General features: G+C 36.2%; 1 protein-coding gene across 4 annotated transcripts in view; it reads left to right on the top strand.

Annotated features, from left to right (window-relative positions):
* The window catches only part of BMP2K (BMP2 inducible kinase), a 128,647-nt gene that overhangs the window by 35,574 nt on the left and 73,544 nt on the right, over nucleotides 1–19,529 (top strand). For all 4 annotated transcript variants that reach the window (XM_042984321.1, XM_042984319.1, XM_042984320.1 and 1 more), the window contains exon 2: nucleotides 16,296–16,414. In XM_042984321.1, the coding sequence (XP_042840255.1) occupies nucleotides 16,296–16,414 (119 nt within the window). The remainder of the gene's footprint in view (nucleotides 1–16,295; nucleotides 16,415–19,529) is intronic.

The raw sequence follows: 19,529 nt of genomic DNA, 5'->3' as shown, positions 1-19,529 counted from the left end.
TTTCAAGACTACAGTGAAACTGGGAGAGAATGATAGGAATAGGACAAATTAAAATGTCACACAGCTCACTGTTTTTACTGAGGTTCACTCTTTCTTTTTTTTTTAACTTCTCAAATTGTTGCAAACTTTTGGGTAGTTTTTAGAGTTGTGAAAAAATTGACTTTGACAACCTTTGCCAGTGTTGCATTTGGGGAAGAACAGATTTTTAGAGGCTCTTAATTTCCTGCTTTGGAAGTACCCTTCCTCTGATATTTTTACACTTGTTTTTTTTCCCCATATTTTACCTCTTTGGAAACTACTATACATTCTTCCAAGATTCAGCTTATATGTTACTTTTTCAGTGACACCTTTTCTGGTTTTCCCACATATACAACTTCTTTTTGTTTCCATATACCTTGAACATAACTCTTTTACTTCACTTGTTATGGCACTTTATTTGTTTATCTATATCTTCTACTAGATTGCAGAATATTTGAGACTACTTTTTTTGAAAAAAAATTTTTCTTAAAGTTTATTCATTTATTATTTCTGAAAGAGAATAAGCTGGGTAGGGGCAGAGAGAGAGAGGGAGACAGAGAATCCAAAGCAGGCTCCAGGCTCTGAGCTGTCAGCACAGAGCCCGACGTGGGGCTCAAACCCATGGACCGTGAGATCATGACCTGAGCCAGAGCCAGGTGCTTAGCTGACTGAACCACTCAGGTGCCCTAGATGAAGACATTTCTTATAACACATTTTGGAAGACATTTAAGAAATCTCAGGGCCATTTTGTAAAAATACACAGAGTTATTGGTCTGTCATATACTGGTTTCCGTATACTTTTTTCCCCCCAAACCTTTGAATCCCATCAAAAACTTTGTTTTCTGTCTTTATTTAGTTGACTTGTTTAGGGATAACTTATAACTGTTTTTGTAATTCTGTCCAGTCTCAAGAAGTGGGAAAGTTACCATGGTGTAATTATTGAAAAGAATTTATGATGGTTTCTGCAGTCTGTTTCAAGCAGAAGTGTGAGAGAGTTAAATTATGGCAATGATCTGTGTCAGTAACTTTGGTGACAGTATTCATATTTGAGTGTCTGGGTATATGCAGATACATACTGTCTTCCCTTTAGTTTTCTAAAGTGGATCCCAAAGTGGTATTAAGCATTATAGGGATCTATCTGTATGGTATTGACCCACTTTATTTTACTGTTTCCTAATACTCCAAAGATAAGAGTATCATAATGCTAAATCATTAATTTTGCTTTCTAAATTTCTAACTTAGAAACATTTTAAATACATAGTTCTCACTTAAGGAGGAATTCATGATATTTGCATTCCTATGGAAATAAGCTTATGAAATGAATGGTTAGCTTCCAAGGCCTGATCCAGTGACTAATGTAATTGATGCTTCTTTAGGATTCTGAACTGCAAATAAAAGGAACCCATCTCAAATTAGTTGACCAAAAAGGGAATTTTATTGGTTGAAAGACAGAAACTTGGTGTCCTGAATTCAGCCGTACCTAAAGCCAACTAAGATATTTTGTATATAGTGTATTACATGTTATAGTTATATTGACATTTTTGTAATGCCTATGCAAAATGCAATACCATGTGATATTATTTGCCTAGTTATTTGCATTTTGATAGAAGTACAGGTTTCTGCATCTTCACTAATAATTTCCTTATGATAGAATTTTATAAATAAAAGCATGAGGCAAAGTATGAATATTTTAAGGCTCTTGATATATGATTATGGTGGTAATATTTTATTAATCTTCATATCCACCAGGAGCACATAAAAAGTTTATAAATGATTACTGATTTTAGAACATCCTGGTTAACAAATGTAACAATGCTTTACTATTATTAAATAATATATATATTTTTAAATTTTAGAAAGAGGGTGTGTAAGTGGGAGAGAGGGGCAGAGAGAGCCCAACACAGGGCTCAGTCGCATAACCCTGGGATCATGACCTGAGCTGAAATCAAGAGTCAGATGCTCAACCAACTGAGCTACCCAGGCGCCCCATTAAATAATGATATTTTGGGGGGGGGGGGAATACAGGAACAAAACTGTCCTTTCTCATTGTGGGTGTAAATAATGACAAAAGATTAAAAAAAAACAAAACAAAAAACTCAGGTATAAATAAGGATAAATAAGGTATCTCTTGCTTTTATCTCTTCTCTGGATTTCACATTTGGAAATCTAATTGCCAATTCCATATCTCCAATTGAATGTCCAAAAGACATCTCTGACTTACTGTGTCCAAACTGTGTTCTTGATATTCTGCCCCAAACCTTCCTTGTTTGTCAAGAATTGTTAAGAGTTTGTGATTTTATTCTACTTGTAAGTTGACAGGTTAGCCTGCCATAGTTACATGGATGCTGTCAGAAGAAATGAGACAAAGGATTTGATTACAGCAAGAGCTGCAGCCAGAGTTTGAGCATTTACTCCAGTTCCCAGAGCCTTAGTTCCCACGGGGCTATGGGCCATGTCATAGGTCCCAGGTGACGCCTGTGCATACAGTGGATTGCATTACAGGAGAGGAATCCTGAGTTCAGGGAACCGGAATTTTTGATAATGTGCATTAAGTCTGCCCTAGAGAGGATAGAGGGGACACATTATTATCTTTATTGTGCCTGCCAGCGTACAAAACTGCTCTTTGTTTCCGAGGGATATACTGACTGTGTTTTCTAAAGCTGTTACCTGTGCAATCTCGAAAAGAGAGTCCAAAACAGAGGCAGTGTTAGTGCCTCTGCTTATAAGATATGCAGAAATGAGACTCCCATGTTAAATTATTTTCCAATACAGTCTTCGCCATCCCATCTAATGGTGATTTCATCCTTTCAGTTTCTCAGTACAGAAGTCTTGAAGTCTTTCTTAACTCCTCTTTTTCTCTTATATCTCACATCCAGGCTGTCAAGAAATCCTGTCTGCTCTACGTTCAAAGTGTATCTAGAATTTTTTCATTTCTCGTTCTTCCCACTGCCTTTTTCAGAACCACTGTGATCTTTCAACAGAATTACTGTGGTGCAGCCTGGTAACTGGCTTTCTTATTCCCATCTTGCCTTCAGTCTAATCCCCCACACGGTAGCCGGAGTTGTCATATTAAAATATGAATTCAGTCAGTCATGTCACTGATCTACTCAGAACCCTCTAGTGGCTTCTCATTTTATTTGGAATGAAAGCCAGGTCTTTACTCTAATCCATATATAAGACCCTGCATGGTCTGGCTCTCTTTTATTTCTTTGAATCCTTTTTTTGTTATGTCTTTTTGTTCATTTGGCCAGGCTCCCTGTCTTAGGGCCATTGCACATCCTGTTTTCTCTGCCCAGACTGCACGTGTCCCAATATCCATATGGCTCATTTCCTCACTTTCCATCTTTACTCAGAGTCATCCCAGGCCATCCCCATGCATCTAGATTAAACATGTTGACCTCCCCCTTCTCCCCCAACAAAATTTTCTAGTGTGTTCATCTCCACTTAATTTCCTTCTTCTCAGAATGTACCACTAATACATTATTTATGTGTGTGTGTGTGTATACATATATATATATGTGTATATATATATATATATATATAGTGTATATTTTACTTGTTTATCTTGTTTCAGTCACTCTAGAATGTAAGCTCACAAAGGGAAAGAGGGTTTCTCTGAATTTTTTTGTAGTGAGTTTTGTTTCTGGCATCCAGTACAGTACTTGGCACCTTATGAGCAGGTAATGTATATGTTGAATGGGTGAATGAGTGATTTATATGGTAAAGAAGTAAAATCCTGTTTTCAGAATTTAGGGTGTGTATTAGAAGTATGATGAACAACAACAGAAAATGATTAATCGCTTTTTACTCATGGATCGATGTAGCAGTTGTAGCTTATCAGTTATAACTACTTTCAGAAGAACCATTTTATTAATGTTAAGTCATTCATTCACTGAAATATTTGAGTGCCAGACACGGTGGCACTCGGAACATTGATGATACTGTGACAGACAAGGTGTACATAGCCTCTGTTCTGATGGAACTCACACCCAGGTGAGGAGAGAAGCATTGAATGAGTGTAGCAAGTGTAAATATTGTGGATACATTTTTAGACGTTCTTGTTGTAGGGGTTGCAAACTCAGATACCTATGCCTGCACAGGCCAGGGAGATAAGGTAAGAATGAATTGGGACCAGGGAATGTGGAGATGGGAGTTCAGATGCACTATAGAACACATGCCATGTGTAAAGGGTAAACCAACTGACAGGTCCATCTGATGGATGTCGTATACGAATGAGGACCCACTGTTTATTTTTTCTGAGTTATGTAAAGGGAAACGGAAAAATCTAGATTATCATCTGAAGTATCACACTCTCCTAAGGCACTGTGCAGTCCAAATCAAACATGGTTTTGACCTAAGGCCTCTTCTCTATAAGGAATATTGCCAATTAATTGAGGTTCTATCAAGAAGAAAATTCTGGGAGTGGGGAAGACGTTATCTTCTCTTGATTTCCATTTTTGTTTTGTTCCTCCTCAATTTTAATAGTTTTCCTAGATCCTCCCATTTGTAATGATGTAGTTAGACTTTTCTTCTGACATAACTAACAAGGACAGATGTGCATGTAAAAAGCATTAGAATGTGCGGTTTCTGGGGGTAAAAGACTTGTGGTTGGCTCCATTTTATGAGCTCTGAGTTATTGGACTAGCTGCTCACCTTCTTTCTCAGTGTTCGTTTTATTCATCATCTGTACAATGAGAGTATCAGTTAAAATGCCTCCTGATGTTATGAGTGGTAAATAAGATAATGTACTTAGAAATGCTGTGTATATTGTCAGGGTTCTGTGAATGCTGTGCTTTTGCCTTTTTTTCTTTTTCCAACTCCTCCTCCTCCTCCCCCCATTCCCTGCCTAATCACATGTATCTGATTCATTGTTTCATTGCTTTGTACTAGATAGCACTTACTGATAAGATAACTTTGGCAAGAATTTAAGTTAGTAATCCTCTTTAGGAGTATTTTCACTTTTAAAAGAAACTTCTGGAGTCATTGCCTTAACCTACAGTAATGAAACTCTGATGTATCACAGGACAGTGGTCATTGAGTAGGAGGATCATTCTTCTGGCTCGAATCCCACAGCAAAACAAGTGCCTGTTCCACTTATCTTGAAGATAGTTTTCAAATGACATTGTTTTCTTTGGCAGTGGTTGAAACCAGAAGTTGCTGACAGCTTGGTATTTCCTCTGTCTTGTTGATTTGCATGATGTATGGTGATATACAACATACAGAAACACCACATGTAATTTTATCCATCCATCTTTCTTCTTCCATTCCCTAGGAAAACAAACTTGATAGGAGTAAACGCTACTAAAGCCCAGTCTTTCATAAACATGAAGTGCTTGTGTGTGTGATGTTGGAGCTGTAGGTATCTAGGATACCATAAACATTTTCTGTGGCAAGAGACTTATGGTGTCTTTGGGGAAGTTGTGAGTCTGGATGATCAGCAGCAGTGTCTTTCTTGTAAAATAATAATTCTCAGTGGTGGTGGTGAGGTTGTCAGATGGCAAGGGGGAGGAGAATTACCTGGGGAATTAGGTGTGGAATTACCTGTGTTTCTTGTTCTTTTTCTTCCAACTTTATCATGAAAAATTTAAAATAATTTGGAAAACTTGAAGGAGTTGTATCATGAATAACCATATGCCCATCATCTAGGTTCAACTACTACCAACATTTTACAATATTTTCTTTACACATTTTTAAAAACATGTGGATAATTTTGTGTTTTTTTTTGTTTTTTGTTTTTTAAAAAAAAATTTTTTTTAACGTTTATTTATTTTTGAGACAGAGAGAGACAGAGCATGAATGGGGGAGGGTCAGAGAGAGGGAGACACAGAATCTGAAACAGACTCCAGGCTCTGAGCTGTCAGCACAGAGCCCGACGCGGGGCTGGAACTCACGGACCGCGAGATCATGACCTGAGCTGAAGGCGGCCGCTTAACCGACTGAGCCACCCAGGCGCCCCACAAGTGGATAATTTGGAATAATGACTGTGAATCAGAAGAATTATTGTTCATTTTCTTAGGTGGGACAGAGGTATGATGGTTATAGAGGATAATGTATGCATTTTAGGAACTTGTATGTGTTTAAATACCCATTAGATACTAGTAAGTAAAATGACACAATACCTACTACTTACTTTCAAATAGTTCACCACCAACAAAAATGTTTTGTGGTTTCTTTCACCAACAAAAACGTTTTATGGTTTCTTTCAAAACTAGAATTTAATCAAGGATTGAGTATTGCATTTAATTGTAATGTCTTTTAAAATCTAGAATGACTCTACCCCGTCATTTTTTTTTACTCTACCTATGGAACATTGTATAAGACAACTAGCCAGAGTCAGTATCTTGGACTTTGTCTGCTTGTTCTCTCTGATACCATTTTCCTTATTTTTCTAGCCCAGCCCCTGTGTGATGTAAGCTGAAGTTAGGCCTTAAGATTTTTTGGGAGAAAGGTTTTTAACAAAAAGTAAGTTGTAGGTGATGCTGTTTACTTCATATTACATCAGATCAGGAAGCACGTAATGTCAATATCAATGCAGACTGTTTATGACTCCCAGATTTCTCCCTTATAAAGGAGCTTTTTTCCTTTTGATACTTTGACATCATGTAAATATTCTATTTCTCATCAGCCTTCATCTTGAATTTTGATATACATTGATGATTCTTGCTGAGTCACTTTTTAATATTGTACTTTTCAATTTTGATACCTTTTCCTCCCCACTCCATTGACAGTCTCTGTCATTTTTGGGAATGAGTAGTGGCTTTCAGTGTTTTGGGCAAGGAAGTAGGGTGTGAACCATCATTCTAAGAAACATTTAATGGTAGTTCTATATCTATATAACTTCTTCCAAGTTGGATTTTCAGTTCACAAGTTGAAGGGCTCGTTCCCACAAGATTGCCTTTATTTCAGGTGCCTGGGGGGCCATCAGCACTTCTGATGACTGGCTTGACTGCAGATTTGGGGTTTCCCATGATTCTTCTTCAGATTTGATAATTTGCTAGACTGATCTACAGAATTTAGGAAAATGTTGTATTTAGGATTACCATTTTATTATAAAGGATACAAATGAACAACCAGGTACGTAAGGCAAGGTACGGAAGTGTCGGTCGGTTTAGCGCAGGAGCTTCCGTCCACATGGAGTCAGAGTGTGCTACTTTCCTGATACGTGAGTATGTTCACCAACCAGGAAGCACTCTGAACCTTGTTCTTCAGAGTATTTGAGGCTGCTTTACATAGACACAATTGATTAAATCACTGGCCGTGTGATTGAACTCAGTCCCTAAACTCTCTTTTCTCCTCAGAGGTTGGGAGGTAGGGTGGGAGTAGAGCCAGGAGGCTGAAAAGTTCTAACCCTCTAATCATGTAGTAGGTTTTTTCTGGGGCCAGCCTCCAATCTAAAGGTAGCTAGGGGCCCTACCACCAATCACCTGATTAGCATAACAAACACACTTCTGTGGGGAATACCAAGGGTTTTGAAGCTCAGTGCCAGGAACTGGGGGACAAGGTCCAGATATATATTTTTCATGCTTTTCATATTTGTAGAGTCAGAGAAGTGCTTTTAATAAACATAATTTGTAGGACATTTCTACCCAAAAATTAATGGAGGAAGGGTTCATTTAGATATTATTTTGAGTGGTCTAATAGGTTGATTTCCATTAGACACTGCTTTTAAGTAACCAAAACATAGAGGTGGTTTATTATGTTTGGGGGTGGCGGGAGGTTATTTTTAGCCTTCTGTAACTTTTGCAAATTTCCAAGCCTTTAAAAAGAAGTATTATTTTACAAAGCTAATTTTGGTTTTGAATCATGTATGCCATTTTATTTATACCTGGATGATGTACAAATGATTTGGGGCATGTTGATACAGGTAAATATTGTCTCTTTGAATCTTAACTGTATTTATTTATATTAGCGTGTTTATCAAGTTATGTGTTTATTTCTATTCTTTGTATTCTTGAAAATGTGTAGTATAAATCTTCATAAGATGGACTAGTATTAATAACAGCAGCATAATAGTGATCATAGTAGTAACTATAACAGCTACCATTTATGCAGTAGGTGATATTAGGCACTTTACCTGTATAATCACATTCACTCTTTATAATAACCCTGTGAGATCTTATTATATTTGCCAAATGCATGAGGAAACTAGGGCTCAGAATTTAGCATGCCTTATGTTCATATAATTAGTAATGCTGGAGTTAATATTTAATTCCAGATCTTGACTCCAAAAGCCTTGCTCCCTTGCTATGATGGATTCCAAGAAAAAAATTTAATGGAGTAATTTGCCATCATTCATTGATTCATTCATCCAATAAATTATAATTTTGTGCTCATTAACTTATACCACGTATTACTGTCTTCCATTTATATGTAACAGTGCTTGTTGCTTCAAAACCTCTAATCCCCTGTAGTGTCTGTTATTAATATAAAGGATCGAGTACTATTGTTTCATTTCTCTGGTTAGTCTCTTTTTTTAAATGGTGATTTTGGAATACCTAGTCTTGCTCACAGTATAATATCTAGGGTTTTTTTTTGTTTTTGTTTTTGTTTTTTTTTTTTTTTTTTTGGTCATTGACTAGTAAGATGTAGATTCTAGCATATCTTCTGGACATTTTTGTTATTATTTATTGGCATCATTCTTACTATTACGTATTCAGTTATCTTACAGTGTTTATCTTACTGTGATGGCTTTGGAAATAGAAAACCATTGAAGCAACTGTAAAAATTTTCAGATTAATTTCAGTTAGGCAGTGAAGTATTTGGTAAGATGATGCCATCAGTATATAATATGCCCATTTAAAAATAGTATGAGCGTAATTATGCTTACATATTGCTTGTGAGATGACCAGATAAAGATATAGGGCTAATGCCACCCCTTACTAAAGTAAATTTGCAACCATTTAAAAATTTTTTCTGTAGCATTTAGATCTTCTGTTTATCCTGAACCTCAGAATTTCATGATGATGAGCCTTGATATGGATCTTTTTTTTTAATTTTTAAATTTAAATTTTAAAATTCCAGTATAGTTAGTGTGCATTGTTATATTAATTTCAGGTGTACAATATAGTGATTCAGCAATTCCATACATTACTCAGTGTTCATCATGATAAGTGTATTCTTTTTTTGTTTTTTAAAGTTTATTTTGAGAGAGAGTGTGCTCTTGTGAGTGGGGGAGGGGCAGAGACCAAAGGGGAGAGAGAATCCCAAGCAGGCTCTGTGCTGACTTTGGAGCTGGATGTAGGGCTCTATCCCATGTTGCTGGGATCATGACCTAAGCCAAAATCAAGAGTTGGACTTAACCAACTGAGCCACTCAGGAGCCCCATGATAAGTGTATTTTTTATTTTCTTCACCTATTTCACTCATCCTCCTACCCACTTCTCCTCTGGTGACCACCAGTTTGCTGCCTACATTAAGAGTCTGTTTTTCTCTTTTTTTCCTTTGTGTTCTTTCTTAAATTCTGCATATGAGTGAAGTCATATAGTATTTGTCTTTCTCTGACTTATTCACTTAGCATTATACCATCTAGATCCATCCATATTGTTGCAAATGGCAAGATTTCATTTTTTAATAACTAATATTCCATTGTATATATGTTGGGTTAGTGCTTTACTTTTGGAAGCTCATGTACTTCAAGTTTGGGATTCTATGTGTGTCTGTTACGTCTTTGGTATACTTTTCTTCTTTATTTTCTCTCTTTTCTCTTTCTGGAACTTCTATTATTGTGATATTAGATCTATTGGACTGGTCCTTTTATGTTCCTGTCTTTTCTCTCTTAGTTTTTTTGTCTGGAAAGTTTCTGGAAATTTTCCTTAATTTTATCTTCTAGCTTCTCTGTTATAAACTTTTTCTCTTTTGATCCCTTAGTCTAAGTATGCAAAAAGTCATTCCTCATTCTGTGCCTGTCCCTTTATTAGGACCCTGCTCTTATTTCATGACTACAGTATTTTCCCTCCACTCTGAAAATATTTATAAGTTCATTGGATGATTTCTTTAGCTCCCAGCATCTCTTCAACATTCCTTTTTTCCTGTTTGCTTCTTTTCATCTCTTATTTATGTTGGAGGCTTTCTGTGAATGATGAAACTTTGATGTCTGTTTTTGTTGTTGTTTTATTTTTCATTTTTTTTGTGTTTTTTTTAAGAGTGAGGCTCTTTAAAATGATGATTGAAAGGGGTTCGTGCACATTGCAAGGGTTTCTTAATTCAGGGTTTCACTTTAGTGTGATGAGTCAGAAAGCTACTTTGTTTTCATTGTGTGACTCCCAAATTTCAGTTTCTGTATTTTTTTTTTTCTTCCATCTAGTTTCCAAGAAGAGAACTTCTCTAATCTGTGGTGATTAGTTTGCACTGTATGTGTGTATGTCTGGTTCTTGTAGCTGAACAGTGGTCTTGAATTGAGGTGGAGATTATCTTTTCAGTATGTAGACTTTTACTTAATTCTCTTATTTTTAGGACTATACTTTTCCCTCCCCTCTCCTGTCCCCATGCCTCCAAATGGTGCTTGGGGTCCCAGGTTACTGCTGGTTTCACTCATCCTGCCTGGGTATAATGTTGGAATGGGGTAAGGAATCTAGTGGTCTGACCGCTTTTATGAAGTCTTTAAGCCATTCTTCTTATTTTCTCATTGCATCATTGCATTCAAAAGGCCCCTGTAATTCTTTAGGTTTTCAGGTTTATGCCATTAGACTAGGCTTGCTTCTTGCTCATCCTTCCTCCCTCTCCCAATCAAATGCTTTGGGTGGTCTTTCTCTGTTGTGTTTAATCCTTTACCATGTGTCCGTAAGTTTTTCATTTCCCAAAATTTTGTTGACATGTCTTGTCTCTTTCATTCTCTTTGACCTTACGGATTTATGCCTTTGAAAATCCTTTATTGGGGCACCTGGGTGGCTTAGTCGGTTAAGCATCCTACTTGGGCTCAAGTCATGATCTCATGGTTTGTGGGTTCAAGCCCTGCATCGGGCTCTGTGCTGACAGCTCAGAGCCTGGAACCTGCTTCGGATTCTGTGTCTCCCTCTCTTTCTGCCCCTCCCCTGCTCGTGCTCTGTCTCTTTAAAAAATAAACAAACATTAAACAAGTTTAAAAAGATCCTTTATTTTTATTTATGGAGGAGTACAGTGGTAAATGCTAGGGTTGAGACCACCATAAGTTAATTGCTAGTCTCTTCACTTTGTGTGACTTCCTTTTGTATGCTGCTTTTACCTTGTAGCAGTGGCTTTCCTTTCTCTGTTTTAAGGTGACAAGTACTTTTCTCATTTACTTAAAATAAGTTTTCTACATTATTTAACAATTACCAGTAAAACATACACCCCTTATAACATCCAACACTACAATGGCAAATGAAGGAAAAATTGTTCTTCTTCCCTTAATTGTAGGATTCTGAGCCAAGCTTGGTGTCTGTCCCTGCATACTGTTTTTTTCTGTTCATAAAAACATTTAACATGTGTTTTTAAATTTGAAAAACACACCATCCACATACCTAATGGAACAAATGATAGACCAGGAGAAAATATTTGTACTCCTCGTATGTTAAGAGAGTTTTATAATGCTTTCCTACAATTGAAAGAAAAAGGTAACCCTTTAGAAAAAGGAACCAATGATAGGAAGGCAAGTCACAGAAGAGGGAATATATGTGGCCAACAAAAAAGAAGTAAAGATGCTCAGTTTCCTTGATAATGAGAGGAAAACAAGATAGAAATAACAATGCCCTGAGTCTTTTTCTCTCAAGTTGGCAAACTTTTAAATGTCTTAGTAACTTCTAGTGAGCATGTGAGAAAACTGTCTCTTAATGTTGCTACTGGAAGTTGCCATAACCTTTCAGGGTTTAATCTGGCAGTATCAAATTTGAAATGCATTTTTCCTTTGATAGACTCTCCTTGGAAATCTGTGCTACAGGAACAAAACACCAGTCCTTAAAAATGATTGTACAAGGCTGTTTAATGCAGCATTCATTGTCCATAATGGCAAAAGACAGATAAATAGAATGCCAGACTAAGCTGAATGACCAACAGTTTGGAGATGATCAATTTGTAATACTTACGTGGTATAGCATACTATACAGCTTTTTTTAAAAAAGAATGAGTCAAGCCATGTGTTACTGTAGTCCATGTAGAGGATTCTATTTTTTTTTTTCAGCGTTTATTTATTTTTAGAGACAGAGGTAAAACATGAGGAGGGGAGGGGCGACAGAGAGGAAGACACAGAATCTGAAGCAGGTTCTAGGCTCTAAGCTGTCAGCACGGAGCCCGATGCAGGGCTCGAACCCACAAACCGTGAGATCATGACCTGGGCCGAAGTCAGACACTTAACTGACTGAGCCACCTAGGTGCCCCGAGGATTCTGTTTTTGTCCAAAAAAAAAAAAAAGGTGGGGGGGGGGGGAGGAGACACTGCACTTTATATAGGGATATATATGTTTTGAAACCAGACATTTGTATAAACATTATTGGATAAAACCTACATTAAAGTTACCTTAAAAACAAACTTAATGAGTATAAGGAAATTGGAGGATTTCCTGGGTGGCTGGCACTTGAAATCAAATGGAGGCTTGTTCATTATGATTTATCTCAGGCTGACTACGATATAAAACTAATATCTAATATCTAGGTCTTGCTGCTTTCTTGTTTGCTTAACCCAGTGGACTTCTTAGCCCTGTTTTCAGGATTATTTTGTTACTGATGAATTTCTACTCCTTTGGGTACTTGTAGTTGGTAAATTGACATCTGTATCAGAGGAAGTGCAGGGAAGATAAAGAAATAAACTGGTTGTATCATTCATGTTTTCATTCTTTCATGTTATCTTTTTGAATACATTTCTGAATACATATATACACCATCAGCAAATTAAAAGTAAGATAAATGAAAACATGGAAAAATAATGGCTTAATAGGAGGAATAACTACTGGTTTATCAGGAGGAAAAGTTCGTCTGTAGAAACACATCCCTGCATTCATAAACAGTTAACCCAGGGCACCTGGCATCTCTAGAGCAGTGCTTTCCAAGGTGGCATTCAGTCAAGTGCAAGCTACATTGTCATTATTTTAATACTGCTAATTGAAACAAATTTAGATTGGCTTAAAGCCACTCCTTCATTTAAAAATGATTATTTTTTGTGTTGGGTTGGGGACAAAATAGGTGATATTTAAGTTAGGAAGCCCGTGGAATTGTTTTAGCATGTGAACCCCATGTCCTACCCTGGAAAAAAATGGGGAGGCTAATAATCATTGCTTTTCAGAATATATACCCACAAATTGGAAGGAATGCCTATATTATATGATTTGTAGATTACAAAAGATAGTAGTAATTTTAGCTTGCATAAATACACATTTATTTCCTACTTTACTCTGCCAGACCAGTATCTGTGATTAGTTCTTTTATTTTCTTGGGATTTTGAGAATATATGGAATGGTTAATAGTACCCTCCTAGTCCCATATTTGGAATTGAAAATATAGAATTAATTTAATAACTGTGCCTTGACTTGGACTTGAACTGTATTTTGAATTGGACATAGAAATATATAATAAGTGGAATTTGTGGTAACTGCTAGTAATCTTGTGATATATGTATCCAGTGAGTTGAGAATTGAAGTACTTGATAATATAGTCAGAACGCTAGATAAAAATTCTGAGGAAGTGATGAACATGAGTTGGATTGGTCATGAAAGACTTCTTGGAGGAAAAATATGTTTTGAAGCATTTGGTAGATATGGGTTGGTGGCAAGCAGATGATACTCCTCTCTTGAGTTACTATAATGTTTTAACTAGTTAGTTACTTCCTAGTACATGCATTATTCCAACAGAAATAATATTAGCTTATAAATAATCAGAAAATGCTGGAAAATACAGTATTTGGAGAAATACAAATAAATTATTCCTTTTCTCAAAGCAGGCACTATTCATGACCATTGTTTACCTTGTTTAGGTATAAATCCACAGTTGATGTTAGAAAGTTAGAAAACATTTGCTCAGATCTATGTCTAATTTTGGGTGAATAAAATTAACAAACTAGCTTTTAGGAACAAGGGTTTTATGAAGAAAACTTAATGTGTTTTTCCCTAATTTTGCTAATTCATTGGCATAAATTTACTTTGTTTTGTGGGTGGTTGAGAATGGATATATAGGATCCATGATTTGTCTAGGAACTTTTTCTCTGGTTCAGTGGATACTTAACAAGGTTGTATATAGAAACAGCTGGGAGACTACTCTCCACCCCCTGGTTAATAACTTATTTATATTATTATATATTTTATTTATATTATTTATATAATTATTTTATATTTTATATTATTTTATATATTTATATTTTATATATTTATATTTTATATTATTATATATTCATAAGAACATAAACAGAGGTAGAAGAATAAAATGAGCTGGGGGATTTTTAGCAGTATATTTACTAGGCCTGACTGAGGCTTTCTGATTCAGACTTGTGGTCAGAACTTGGGAAACTATTAAAGATAAATTCATTCTTTCTCTTTCTCTCTGTCTCTCTTACCAGCTCACCAGGCTTTCTTATGTATAGCTATGTTCGGGAAGCATTATTCTAGGGTAATCTCTAGATAAATATCTAAAAACAAATGCTATTTAAATGATTTATCTTGATCTCTACTCATACTACTTCCGTGTCTAGATCTAACTTTTAGCATTTTCTTTAATTTTTTTCATAAAATTTGAGTAGTTTAGCACTTTATTAGTGCTACTAATTTGTTAATGTTTGCATCTGAAATCAATGCTAAGTGAACTTAAAAAAACAAAAAACACCTTGCACTGTTAGAGCTTTTACCTGAAATATCTTTCCCAAATACCGCCTTTTTCTCTCCTGATAACTGCCTTGTGGGTTGGTTGATTTTATTTCTCCTACATTGTATATATATGTAGAAACCCAAATCTAGAAGGTGGGAGACTTACACTTTCCTGTAACTACAGTTGGGGATATGGAGACCCTGGATTGAATTCATACTGATTCTGGAGTGTCTTAAGAGCTCTTTTCCCCCTACCATTTTATCCCCAATAGTTTGCTTTTCCTTTCACTGATTTGTATTGAATCAGAGTGCAGGTGCTGTATCTTTGCTCAGGATGTGCTTTATAAGGCCTATCAAATTGGTAAAAGTGACGCACCATTTTTTGTTTTAAGCTACATTAAACAACGCAGTAATCTTTATACCAAGATGGGTTTTAAAAACGTCAGGTAGAAGTCTTTGCTTAGATGTGATGGAAGTAATTGTTCTTTAGAATACCTAGCAATGTGTTTCAGATTTGCTTTCTCAAGTTCAGTTAACAGACTGTCCATATAACTGTGACATAGATAATGAGGACATTTATATATTATAAGAGTTCTGGAAGGAGGTAGTTCTAGAGTTGTCTAACTCAGTAGCCTAACTATGTCAGTGTTCTGGGTCATTTTTTCTCTGATTCTTTTTTCTGCCATTGCCACAGATAGCTGCAGTAGGTCTAAACAATCATATTCATATACCACAAAATCCAAAAGCCAAAGGAAGAGCATGGGCTTCTTCACAAGTCTCTCTCTCTTTTTTTTTCTGGGTGGACAGTCTTTCCCTAAAATCCCCAGCAAATTTTCCCTATGTCCCATGGCAAAATTTGTTACATGTCCCATCCTAAATCAGTTACTGACAACAGGAAATGAGATTCCCATTAATCGCCTTACAACAATGTTGGTTCATCCCCTGGAACTGGAGAGGGACCCACCCATCTGATCCTGTTGATGTTTCAAATAACATCAGTGTTTTGTTATCACAGAGAGGGGGAGGCTAGTGGGTAGGCAGTCCTAGTATGTGCCAAAGTATATAGTAATACAGTTATGTTGTGACATTTTCCACATATTATGTAAGAGCTATTCCCAGGCAAAATGGAATTTTAGTATTTTAACTTTTAAAAGGAAGCATATTGTTGTTGTTTTTTTTTTTTTTTTGAAGTTTATTCATTTTTGGGAGAGAGAAAGACAGAGAACGAGTGGGGGAGGGGCAGAATTTATGAACTGCAAGATCATGACCTGAGCTGAAGTCGGATTCTTAACTGACTGAGCCATGCAGGCACCCTTAGAGAAGAATATTCATTTGAGATGAATGTTATTCTCTATGTATTCCTTTGTGATTAGCATAAGAAGCCAGTGTTTTGTTTTTAATCTAATAAAATGATTGCTTACTGTTATTTTTGTCTTGTGTACAGTTTGTTTCCCACTGAGATTAAGCTCCCCAGTGATATTCCATGATTTGATAGCAGTTTCTGAGTCTTTTTAATTAATCGATACTTGTTCTTCTAGGTGGATTCTCCACGGTTTTTCTGGTGCGGACACATGGTGGAATCCGCCATGCATTGAAGAGAATGTATGTCAATAACATGCCAGACCTCAACATTTGTAAAAGGGAAATTACAATTATGGTAAGTGAAAGAGTAATTCCATTGTAAGAATTTGGTGTATTTTCTTTTGGTTTTGCACTAAAACATTAACCAGCTTTTTTGGCAAGCTGCTTATTGGTTTATGTGCATCTAGAAAACCTTTGAAATGCATTCTTTATAGACACACTTAAGGCTAAATATAGCCAGTCCCTTCCTCTCCTTTTTCCTTGCTTCCTTATTGTAGTTTGATGGGCAAACTACTCTACTTCTTCTCCCCCACCGTCTTTTAAAATATATTTTAATTATGGAATGTTGTGAGAATAGAAACATTTAGAGAATTATGTGATGAATATCAGTTTATGCACTATCCAGCTTAAGAATTAAAATCTTACAGGTACAGTTGAAGCCTTCGGTGGATTCCTTCCTAGCTATATCACTATACTGTTCTCATCCAAAAAGAAGCCACTGTCCTGAATTTGGTGTTTACTATTCCCATGGGTGTTTAATACATTCACTGTATGTGTTTATATTCACCAACAACAATTAGTTTTGCTTTTTGTTTTTATTTTTTATTATTTTTTTGAGAGAGAATGCGGGCATGCACATGTGAGCATGAGCAAGGGAGGGGCAGAGAGAGAGGGAGAGAGAGAATCTTAAGCAGGCTTCACATGAACATGAGCTCCATCTCAAGACCGTAAGATCGTGACCTGAGCTGAAATCAAGAGTTGGATGCTCACCCAGGTGCCCCCGCTTTTCATTTTCAAATTCATGCAGTAAAGTTTATTGTTGTTACTATTTTTTTTTTTTGATGTACTCTGCAATATATGGTAAAATATCCATATCTTCCCTTATGAGTAAGGGAATTTTTTTTTTTTTAAATATTGAGAAGTAAAAAATATTTTAATAGGTTATTGACAAAATTTCAGTAATTTGGTTAAACGGTTAAAAAACTACAAAATGAAAGTTTCTTTTTTTCTAGGGTGTCTTATTCTCAGTGCTCTGATGGCTTGTTGTTGTTTTCCTCTTCTTCCTTCTCCCCCTAGTCCTCCTCTTCTTTTCTTCCTCTTCTTCCCCCCTTTTCCTCTACCTCTTCTTTTCCCTTGTCTTCCTGTTCCCTTTCCTCCCCGTCTTCCACCTCTCCTTCCTCTTCTTTCTTCTCTTCTTCCTCCCCTTCCTCCCCATCTTCCTCCGCACTCCCTCTACTTCTTCTCTCTTTCCACCTCCACTTCCTTCACCTCTTCTTTCTCTTCCTCCTCCTCCTTTTCTTCTCTCCTTTTCTTTCTCTTCTTCTTCCTTATCCACTGTTTATCAAGTGCTATATATATACATATATATAAAATTTTTGTGTATGTGACCTTTTCTGTCTGGCTTTTTTCACTTCGCATGTTTTTGAGGTTCATTCACATTGTAGAGTGTATCAGTACTTCATTCCTTTTTATGGCTGAATAATATTCCATTGTATGTGTTTGTCTGCCTATCTCTCTCTCTCTCTCTCTCTCTTCACCTGTTGATGGACTTTTTTAAAACCATTGATAGGCATTTGAGCCATTTCTACCTTTAGTCTGTTGTGAATAGTGCTGCTATGAATATGTTTGTATATGTATTTATTTGAGTATCTGTTTTTAGTTTTTTGGGGTTTATATCTAGGAGTGGCATTGTTGGGTTATGGTAATTCTGTGTTTAACTTTTTTAGGGATCACTAAATTTTTTTCCATAGCAGCTGAACTATTTTATGGTCACACCAGCAATGTATGAGAATTCCAGTTTTTCCATATCCTTGTAAACACTTCTTAATATCATTCCTATTTATCCAACTGCTAAGAGAGAGATTTCCCATTTTCTATCAACATCTTTATCAATACACATATTTTGATCCCTTTTATTCAAAGATAGGCATATTTATATAACATGACTTACCTGTTTCTTTTATTGTCCCTATTCCCTGGTTAGGTTAGACTTGATTATGCTTTGAGATTTGTTCTTTAAAAACTTTTTAAAAAGGCTATTAGTCAAAAGGGTGAAGAGATTTACCCCAAGATAGTAGGGGTTCTTAGGCTAAGTTTTCTAACTTGTGTCTAGATACGGTACCATTGCGCCATAATTCTTGCTTTCAATAGAATTTGTGTAATTTTCAGAGATGTAAAATTTGGTCATCATCAGTAGCAGCAGCACTCAAATTCTGTGCTTTTGAACAAGAGAATTTAGGGAGATTAGCTCATTAGAGCAGTGGTCGTCCAACTTTTTTTGATAACCCATCTCCCATTATATTTATGTATTTATGAATTACATGTTCAGCTACTGTTAGGTAGTATCTCAAATAAATAATATCTCAGTTAAAACCAGGTTTATTATTGATAGTGGATGTGAATTTATTTATTTTTAATGTTCATTTATTTTTGAGACAGTGCGAATGGGGGAGAAACAGAGAGAGAGGTCAGACAGAATCCAAAGCACACTCCAGACTCTGAGCTATCAGTACAGAGCCCGACACAGGGCTCAACCCCAGGAACCCAGCAACCGTGAGAGATCATGACCTAAGCCAAAGTCGGACACTCAACCGACTAAGCCACCCAGGCGCTCCGGATGTAAATTTATTTTAAAAAGTATTGTTGATAATTGTTTTTTAATTTCCAGACAGACCTAAATAGATTATTATTTTTAACCTCGTTATATGCTGATGATTATCTTGTACTATGAACAAAAATGTCAGATTTGCCATTTTTTTATTTTCTTGTATTATTAGTATTATCTTTTTTAAAAATTTTTTTTAAATGTTTACTTATTTTTGAGACAGAGAGAGACAGAGCATGAACAGGGGAGGGTCAGAGAGAGAGGGAGACACAGAATCTGAAACAAGCTCCAGGCTCTGAGCTGTCAGCACAGAGCCCGATGAGGGGCTCGAACTCACGGACCGCGAGATCATGACCTGAGCCAAAGTCGGACGCTTAACCAACTGAGCCACCCAGGCGCCCCTAGTATTATCTTTAACCTGTGGCTACTTAATAGAAAATTTTTTAGCCAGTTGTTCATTTTGTAAGTTATTTAGTTTAAAAGTATATACATTCATAGGTCCACTTAGCTGGGTACACAATATTTTGTAGGCAAAACAAACAAATGAGAGTGTAATTGAAAGTTCATAAATATTAGAGCTTCATTT

Source organism: Panthera tigris, chromosome B1 (assembly GCF_018350195.1).
Source record: "Panthera tigris isolate Pti1 chromosome B1, P.tigris_Pti1_mat1.1, whole genome shotgun sequence".
NCBI lineage: Eukaryota > Metazoa > Chordata > Mammalia > Carnivora > Felidae > Panthera > Panthera tigris.
The sequence above is the reverse complement of the archived record's forward strand: the minus strand, read 5'-3'. Positions and strand labels throughout refer to the sequence as shown.